Source organism: Rutidosis leptorrhynchoides, chromosome 11 (genome assembly GCF_046630445.1).
Source record: "Rutidosis leptorrhynchoides isolate AG116_Rl617_1_P2 chromosome 11, CSIRO_AGI_Rlap_v1, whole genome shotgun sequence".
Taxonomy (NCBI): Eukaryota; Viridiplantae; Streptophyta; class Magnoliopsida; order Asterales; family Asteraceae; genus Rutidosis; species Rutidosis leptorrhynchoides.
Window position 1 is genome coordinate 150592342 of NC_092343.1, and position 10254 is coordinate 150602595.

General features: G+C 32.0%; 1 protein-coding gene across 1 annotated transcript; it reads left to right on the forward strand.

The window, feature by feature from the left end:
* The first annotated feature begins 4112 nt into the window (after nt 1-4112).
* On the forward strand, nt 4113-9732 carry LOC139876366 (disease resistance protein RUN1-like). Its single transcript, XM_071863681.1, has 7 exons — nt 4113-5000; nt 5513-6659; nt 6790-7104; nt 7218-8015; nt 8134-8740; nt 9230-9294; nt 9390-9732. The coding sequence occupies exons 1-7, from the start codon at nt 4483-4485 to the stop codon at nt 9402-9404; spliced, it is 3465 nt and encodes a 1154-aa protein (XP_071719782.1). The 5' UTR covers nt 4113-4482; the 3' UTR covers nt 9405-9732.
* Nucleotides 9733-10254: the final 522 nt, after the last annotated feature.

A 10254-nucleotide genomic window follows, 5' to 3' on the forward strand; every position in this document is an offset into this window, starting at 1 on the left:
TCGAATAATTTATATATATTTAGTTATGTATTAGGATTAGTATTTATATACATAATCTATTAATACATATAATATCCTATAATATTTATTTGATATATATATATATATATATATATATATATATATATATATATATATATATATATATATATATATATAATTTAATTAATGTTATATCAATATAAATGTTATTATACTAGTTAAAAGTAATATTATGTAATATCGGTATACTTATCTATTTTTATATAAATTTCTTCTGTTTTTGCAAAATAGTTATGATAATGACACAAGAGTAAAGATATTAATAGTTATAATACTGATAATCATAATAATGATAGTGATAATAATAAGTTCAATAAAGATGAAAATTTTTATATAATAATGGTAAGATAAAATGTTAGTTTTCGTAAAAACAATATTCTTAATAATAGTGATTCTGATAAACATAATGGTTTTGTTAGAAATTTTACTAATCGTATTATTAGTAATACTAATACTTAATAATGATACAAATAATAATAGCAATAAAAATAACAATATTCAGGGTAACAATAACAATAATAATCTTAATAATATTTGGTAATTAGTAATAATAATAATAATAATAATAATAATAATAATAATAATAATAATAATAATAATAATAATAATAATAATAATAATAATAATAATAATAAAATTAGAAAACTACCTCATTTGGAATGGGTTTCAAAAAGAATAACAGCCCTGAACTCGAACCCATAACCACTCGAATACCCCAGCAACATCAAACCATTTTGCTGTCCATGATTTTCTGATTTAGGTTATACCTTAAATTATTTAACATATCCTAAATCTGTTTCTTCTTCTTCTTCCTTAAACAAAACTCAATTATCTTCATGTCATCATCCTAATCTAATTATTTCTTAATCTAATCCTCATCATACATACAATCATTATGCATCATTAATCTTTATTACACAATCATCTTCATCAGTAAACGGCCAAACAGATATGTGAGATGGACCTCGACCCATCAGAAGATGGAGAACTTCGGTTCAAATAAAAAGACATTTGACTCAACAACAAATTGATTACACGGCCCACTAGCAGCCCTTTCTCCCAATCCAATTAACTAATCTAATGGTCAAGCTACTCATCCCACTTGCAAGTCACAAAATATCACGGCCCTACTATATTTTGAAATAGGATCGGGATTATAGCTGTAATACTATCATCATCCATTTCATCATCATGTATATATAACTACAAACACCATGGTCCCTAGCATAATGACGTGTATAACTTTATTAAATCAATTGCCTTTAGTTTACCTTTAACTTCAATCATTCACCAATTCCTTGTAGAATTAATATCCCCTACCACTAGCAATTAGGTTGGCAAGTGGGGTACTCCTTATTTTTTAAAAAAAAATCGACCATCAAATTATAAATTAGCATTGGTGGGTTACATGAAGAGAGAAATAGATGTGAGAGAGACAAAACTGGTGTTCATGGTGCGTGGTAGTCGCTCAAAACCGAAAGAAATATAGTAACGGGTTTTTGGGTGGTGGAAATGAAACAGATGATGGGTTTGAATAAACCAAATGTCTTGTAATAATTTAGAACAAAATAGAAAAAGAAATAGCAACCGTGAAATCGTGAGGGTTGTATTCACGACGGGAAAAGGAGAGAAAGGCAGCTAGAGAGAGAAAATATGGCGAGGGTTGTGGTGCTTCGTACAGAAAACGAACGGATCAAAGCAAGGAACTAGAGATGATGGTGGTGGGTTGTACCGAACAGAAAACAGGAAACAACTGCAGTAGCAGTCGCTTGTGGTGGTGGCGGTTATGTTGCAGTGGTGGTGTTTGGTGAATTTGTGTTTCTTGGTGTGGGTGATCCTCTGTTGTAGGGTGTTGTGAAAATGGTGACAATCTTTGATGATGACGGTTGTTAAGGTGGTTGCCATGGTGGTGATACTGAATGCTTGTTTACGAAGAAGAATCTGAGAGAGGGAAGAGGAGAAACGATTTGTGATCGATGGTTTGTCTAGAAATGTCAAGATCAGAGTAGTGGTGCTTCTCCTTTCTTTTTCTGTTTAGATGTTTGATTTGTAGTAAAAGAATTTTATGGAGTTGTTGAGTACAGGATAAAGACTCTTAACAAATCGAAGACAAAAAGTACCTAATCTTTTAATCAGAGAGATACTAAATTAAATAAATTGATAGAGATAGCAACCTAATTCTTTTGTTGTTTTTGTGAGAATGAGGTCGTGATTCGTACAGGATGAAGAAAAGAAATCTTCAATTAAACATAGTGTGAAAGTGATATGGAACTGAATGGATTCTGTGTTTTCAATACTCAATTAATCAAAGCTAATAATAATTGTACCGATTTATATAAGTAATCGCATAAGTGTTTATATATATAGATATCAGTATCTTGTATATGTATAATTATATATACTGTATTAATGATATAACTGTACATATATATACACGTATCAATTTTCTATATCCTTTTTTTTATCAATAATACTTAATAAGGATTAATAATAATAAATGACAAATAATAATGTGATAGTATTAATACTAATAATGAAAATAATTATATTAATAATACAAATACCAATATTAATATTAACATTAGTAACAATAATGAAGGTAATGATAATAACATAACATATATGTTTTAACTTATAATTAGATATATTATATTACTTTTAAAGTATATTAATATTTATTGAATATTTAATACCATAATAAGTTAATAACTATAAATAAAAATTTGATATAGGTTCATAATAATATATATGTAAGTATATATATATATTCATTTTAATATTAACTTATTTATTCTAATTATTATTTTACATTATGAATCCAATTAACTATAATATATTCATACATATTTATATTTATAATTATTTTTATTTTATATATATATATATACATGTTATTTACACACAGATGTTTGTGAATCGTCGGAATTGGTCAAAGGTTAAATGATCTCTATGTAAACAGTTCAAATATTTTGAGACTCAGTAATACAGACTTTACTTATCATGTCGGAATCATATACAGATTTAAGTTTAAATTTGATCGAAAATTTCCGGGTCACTACAAAAGTGTTTTACAGCTAGAATAATTCTTCACTTCACGTTCAAATTCACCATCATAATTAACCTGTAATATAACTGATACCGGACTCATATTGAGCAATAGAGAGTGTTTTGGAAGTTGAGAAGTTGTAGAATAATTAAAATGTGAATTGATGATGGTGAAGTGGAGTATATATAGGAAAAAAAAAAAATATAGCTGTTGGGTTTAAAATTTATAGCCGTTTGACACTATTAAAATTATTATTATTATTCCCTTATTATTATTTTACATACAAATAATATAAAAGAAATTAATATAACTCAAAAAGTAAAAATAAAATGCCACATCAGCATTCCACTAACAACCAACATAAAAAACTTACATCACCATTACTCCACACAAAAAACCCATACATCATAGTAACCAAAAAACAAAAACAGAAAAAGAAAAAACAAGCTAAATCATCAACCTACGCCCTCTACCACTCCACTAAGACCACTCCCAACCATGACACATTCCTCAACACTTTCTCAGCGCCACATCAGCTTTCTTTTTCCACCTTTCTCACCACTTCCTCTCATAACACTCCTATAACACACCATTACCAACCATGACATACTTCCTCTCAATCACATATTCCACAAAATTAATTAAATAAGTTAAAGTACAAGTTGTTTATGCTATAGTACAAATAAATATTGCAAAGAAATATGAGAGAGAATGTCATGGATTATGCTTGAGGAAGACATGGTGTAGGGCGAGTAAGGTGAGGGTGGTCTGAGGGCTTGTGTGGGCTTAATAATGCTAATGGAGTGATATGTTTGATGACGGCTCCTGTCATTGGGAGTGGCCCGAGTGGAAGTGGATTAAAGTAACAATAGAGTACTCGGTACTGAATTAGGATGGAAAGAGTGTATAAAAGAAAGTTAAAATCTCTTCATCTAGTCAAGGAGTCAACTCGTCAACTAGTCAACATACACATCACGTTCCACCTACCAACAGCTGTATTCTATCTCTTTGGTTCTCGTCCAATCCTTTTTCATCGTTTCTATTTTCTCCTACTTTTCTAACAACTCCAATCTCTCTTTCAATTTTCAGGCCACCTAATCTCATATCTTGCCATCAAACCTAACATTTATAACCTCACTTCTTTTAAACTTAAACGACAACAGAAACAGCTGAGTGATCCTTTTCCCCCCTTCTCTTTCTCTAGGGTTTGATACTTTGATTCATGTTTTTACTTCCATCTTGTCTTCATATCAGGCTCCATATATTTTCATCTTATCATCCCAACTGAAAAGCATAAGCTTCAATTAGAAATCGCTCTTTGCTACAAACAACTATCAGTTCATTTAACTTTATGTTCGTCTCTTAAACCACTCGTATTATTCCAATAATTCACAATGGTTATTATTACAGAAATTCCAGAAGATAACAACAGATATGGCGTTTTTTTAAGCTTTAGAGGTGTTGATACTCGTTTCATTTTCACAGATCATCTTTATACGGCACTCAAGGATGCCAAAATCAAAACCTTTTTGGATGACCAAGAGATTGAAACTGGAGAAGATCTAAAACCGGAATTGGAGAGTGCGATCAAATCGTCCAAAGCTTCTATAATCGTGCTGTCCAAGAATTACGCTACTTCGACTTGGTGTCTAGATGAGCTCGCATTAATCCTTGAGCAACGTTTGAACTCTGATCATATTGTTATCCCAATCTTCTATCATGTGGAGCCCACCGATGTCAGGAAACAACAAAACAGTTTCGGAGATGCGATGGCAAAGCATAAAGAGACTATGGAGAAAGAAACAAATGTAGAGAAAAAAAGGAAATGGGCTGAAAAGATCGATAAATGGAAGAATGCACTTACACAAGTTGCTGATTTAAAAGGAAAACATGTTGATCTGAAAGGAAAAAGGTTGGTAATCTTCTTTGAAATGTTTCTAATAGATTGATTATTATTGGATTATATGAAAATATTATATCTTTAAGTTATAACATGAAGAATTCTGTTTGAATATTAAAAGGTATGTTTAAGTAATTTGAAAGAAATTGGAATAATAACCATTATTTGTTACATTCATGAACTTTTCTAGCAAAGAAATATACTTGAATCTGTTTTGATTATCCAAAGCTTATTTATCCAAAGCTTTTGATAACAGCTTTTTTTACCAGACCGAGAAGATATTTCTTAAATCTGTCATTATCTTTGTTTCTTATAGTCAATCATTGATTGGCTTAATTGATTTGGGTTTATGATTATCAAAATTCATGCTTATAATATAGCGAAAGTAACATCAATCAGCAGAAACTATATAATAAAACGTTCAAATAAAATATGATATTATCTTTGGTTCATTACGCCTATTCATATAGTCATCTACTGATTAGTATTGTTATGTTGTTGTACTCTGTAACATCCATTTCCAGGCGAGAGACAGAGTTTATCGAAGATATTGTCACAAATATTCATCGTAGGATAGGTGGATCCAGGATGACTACTGTACCATACCTTTTCGGGATGAAAGATTCAATTAGATTCGTCACTTCGTGGCTGAAAGATGGAGCCTCACATACTACTGACATTCTCACAATTTCGGGTATGGGTGGGATCGGGAAGACTTCTTTGGCGAGATATGTATATGGGTTGCATTCTCATCTATTCGACAGAAGCAGCTTAATCGAAAATATCAGTGTGAAATGTGCTGAACACGTTAATGGATTGCTTGATCTACAGAAACTACTTTGCTGTGACATTTCAAAAACTGGTCCGATTGAAGTTCATGATAAGTTGGAGTATACTGTTCAAATTGAGAAGGCACTGATTCAAGAAAAGATGTTTATAATTCTTGATGATGTTGATAAAGTTGACCAGTTGTATTATTTGCTTGGAAAGCAAAGTTTTCATCCAGGAAGCAAAATCATAATAACAACCAAAGAGAAGTGTTTAACAGAGAAATATGTGTCATCAATCAACCCTATAGTAGTTCAACCCGAGCATAAGAACCATATGCTTAAAGGCTTAGATAGGACTGCATCGTTAAGGCTTTTATGCCATCATGCATTCATGAGTGAGCGTCCCAAAGAAGGTTATGAACAAGTGTTGGTAAAGCTTATTGAATATTGTGAAGGACACCCATTGGCTCTTAAAGTATTGGGCGAGTCTCTACACAGTAACACTGTAGCTGAATGGGAAGATCGCATAGAAGTGTTGAAGAAAGAAACTGATTCTCGTATTAACAATGTCTTGCGAACAAGCTTTGATTCTTTACCATCGGAAAATGATAAGGAATTATTTAAACATATTTCTTGTTTTTTTGTTGGTGAAGATAGAGTTTTCACCGAAACTATTTTAAATGCATGTAAAATACGCACACTAAGTGGGTTCAGAAATCTCATTGATCGATGCCTGCTCATGATAACACCAAAGGGTATAGAATATGACACATTAACGATGCATTCACTGATTCAAAAGATGGGTAGAGATGTAGTACGTCAAGAAACAATTAAGAAGCCATGGAAGCGTAGTCTGTTATGGTGTTCAGAAGAGTCATTATATGTGTTGATAAAAAAAAAGGTAACAGATCGACCATGTGTATACTTGTTGTTAGTAGTAGTAGTCAAGCATGTAGTAAGTACTTTAAATTGTGTATAGACACGTTCACAACATTTTCAGCTTCTTTTAATCAATCGTTTCTTCTTTATAGGGTACAGGAAATATAAAAGGACTCGGCCTTAACATGAAAATGCTTAAAAAAGAGAAGTTACGTCGATCGTTTCAACTTCATACTGATGCATTGAGTGCAATGGATAATCTAAAGATACTACATCTCGATTATCTTCGAATTAATGGCTCTTATGAGAATTTCCCAGAAGAAATAAGATGGTTGCGTATGCATGCGTTCCCCTCAAAGTACATACCTTCTGAGTTACCAACGGAAAATCTTGTTGCTCTTGACTTGTCTTATAGCAATATTGTATCATTTGGTAACCAACAACCACCACATGATAGTGGGAAAAAAGTAAGAAATTATAAGCACCTACTGATATAATTCCCTCATATTTATATTGATTAAATTTGTTTTTATTATAACTATTATTATTAATTATTAATTATTACTCATCTTCATTTCAGAAATTGTTTGGATCACTAAAGTTTCTTGATCTGAGTTTTTGTGAACACCTTGAAAAGCTAGGAAGCTTTCACGAAATCCCTATACTTGAGAGGTTAGTAGCTAGAAATTGCATAAGTTTGACTGAGTTTTGTGAATCACTGGAGCAATGTGTTGAATTAGTCCTCATAGATCTGCGTTACTGCAACAAGCTTAAGAAGTTACCAAGAGCCATAAGTAAGTTGAAGAAGCTTGAAACACTATTGTTAGATGGTTTCAATACCTGTGAGCGTCAATTGACAGTGGGGCCTAGTAAAATTAATCTGTTTGAAATTTCTTTCCTGAGCTCACTAGTAAGGTTGTCACTTGCACATAATAATTTGTCCAACGAATCCTTCCCCATGGACCTGAGTTTTCTATCCATGTTAAAACATTTAAGTTTAGATGGAAATCCGATTGTTTCCATGCCAAACTGTGTAAGAACCCTCATTAGGCTTGAGATTCTTAGTATGACCGACTGTGATATGCTAACATCAGTCGAACATCCTCCATCTACACTTCGAGGTTTGCTACTCATCAAATCAAATAATTTGCTGCAGAGAATTGTTTTTGATCCAGAAATGTCCCCACTTTTCTTATATACACCTTTTCAACTATTAGAAAATTCATCTGATGATGTTATAGTTGAAGGCATGGTCAAAAAACAACTTATGGCAGATGTTGAGGAAAATTTATTAAATACTTTGGGCTGGAGTGATTTAGATCCGATTAAAAGAAGCCATTTCCATATATTAGGAAGAAATGTGAAAGCACAAACTCAGGTGCTGCTTGTTGTCTATTGTCTACTTATCTTTCTTTCATTTTTGTCAATAATAATAATATATATATATATATATATTATTTATATTTATGCTGGTTAATTTTAATATTTATCGGCAGATATGTTATGAATTTGGGATATTCAGCACATTTTATGGGGGTAGCAAAGATATGCCGAAGTGGATAAGGAATAGAAGCCGGGGTAATTCAATATCATTTACCATCCCGTCATCTTCTAAAAACCTAAGAGGATTAAACTTCTGTTGTGTGCTGAATCCTTTGTTGCATAAGTTGCCAATGATAAGAATTAGCAATATAACACAGAACCACACCTGGATATACATTCATTGTTTAAGTGATACCAGGGTCTATGTACATGAAGGGTATTTAACATTCTTAAGCCATTGGATGTTTGGGATAAATGAGATGGAAGTCGGTGACCAGATTACTATTACTACAGAAAACTACTTCAGATCTTATGATAGGACAGATGAGTGTGGGGTTAGCTTTGTGTATGCTGATGATGATGAAAGCAATGAGGAAGTAGAAGAAGATGATGCATTGGGTTATTACAAGTCATGGAATCACATAATTGGTGGTGATCTCTCTGCTTTTCAGACCACCGCAGGAGAATACATTCTTCACACCCATAATTTTAAACGCATTGACAGCAATATGCAACAATGGGTGTCTAATTGTTTTCCATCTATAAGCCGCCGTTATAAAGGTAAAACCTCTTCTTTTCTAAATAAATATAAGTTGCTGTTTCCAGACCACCACCACCACCACCACCACAGAAGAATGCATCTTGGACACCACACGCACTGAAAGAGATGTATCAACACATTTATTTAGTCTTCCTATTCCATCTGACCGCTTTTTCTCGAGTAAATGTAGTTTTTAACACCACCAATGATGTCGTCTTATTAATTGGTGGTAAAACCTCTTATTTTTAAATCCAGACAAATTTATAGTCGTCTTATATTCCATATGAAAGCCGTTATAAAACTATAACCTCTTATTTTCAAAAAATATACACAATTGTTGTTTCTCGTGTGAAGGTGGTTTATATTTTTCTGATTTCCAAAGACACAACAAATAACATCAAAACTGTATGTATTGTATCCTGTGAAAAAAAAATCATAACTGCAGGCTGAGACCACAATTAATAATTTATGTGTTACGTTTCTTAATCTTTATTTTTCTTTTACATCAGATCAGAGAGTGTTCTTTAGAGCTTTCTCCAAAAGGAAGTCTGAGATACACATTCGAGCGCATGAGGTAATTGCTTTACGATACCCAAACGTTTATTGCATGATTAACCAAACACAGTGAATATGTATGTTTAAATAATCAAATTTCTTAATTTCTCACAGGATGTTAAAGGTTAACATTTACAGCCTCATAATAAACACACGCAAATGGAAAAACCGTAGCTTTCTTGGGACTGATATGGTGACGATAAAGTGGTATCATATTTAGCTCTCATCATTGTACTGTCGTCATATAATAAGTTTTTGATATAAGGATGCAGCTTGATTTGAATTGGGTTCTCAGTTTTCGAATCGATTTGAATTACTTCAAATCGGATTCAAATCATACACTTTTTATTCTATAATTGTAAATGTTTTATTAAGTATAATAATAACTGAGTAATTTTCACAATGTATTGGTTCATTGTTGTAAACTTGTAATGAATATTATGTGTAGTAATCCTAAATACCGAATTGGTTAATGATTCTCGGCCTCAGGTCTTACACGTGCTTTTCCTTTCCTCATCCTCTCAAGATTGCAATAATTCAATTTTAAAAAGTCAGATTCGTGGGTGTAATCAACTTGATATGAAAATCTACAGAATTATAGATGGAATTCAGGCTAATTCACTAATTGTATATGAAAATAGTTTAATTAAATAATAATGATAATGATAGTTCTTGTTAATTTTTTCAGTGGAAGGGTCAATACAGCAGAAATCAGCTAAAAAACCTGCACTGGACCCAACTGGTTACAACTTCTAAATTGTTTATGTAAAAACAATCTTTACTTATCTTGTTTTTCACTTTAAAAAACTTTAAATATACAAAAATGATCCGGAGTTATTCATAGTTTCAAGGAGTTGTTGCTGGTTCTTGGTAAATCTTGGGCATATGTAGGGTCAATGGCGGAACTTGAACCCGGCCACAGATGGGTCGGACGCAAAAACTTATTAAATTTTTCGTTGACAGCCGGGCAAACACTAAT

Excerpts from the sequence above, each read along its gene's own strand:
- LOC139876366 (XM_071863681.1), top strand. The coding sequence starts at position 4,483 with ATGGTTATTATTACAGAAATTCCAGAAGATAACAACAGATATGGCGTT. Across the intron at positions 6,660-6,789 it reads ATGTGTTGATAAAAAAAAAG|GGTACAGGAAATATAAAAGG; the intron begins GTAACAGATCGA and ends TCTTCTTTATAG. Across the intron at positions 8,016-8,133 it reads ATGTGAAAGCACAAACTCAG|ATATGTTATGAATTTGGGAT; the intron begins GTGCTGCTTGTT and ends ATTTATCGGCAG.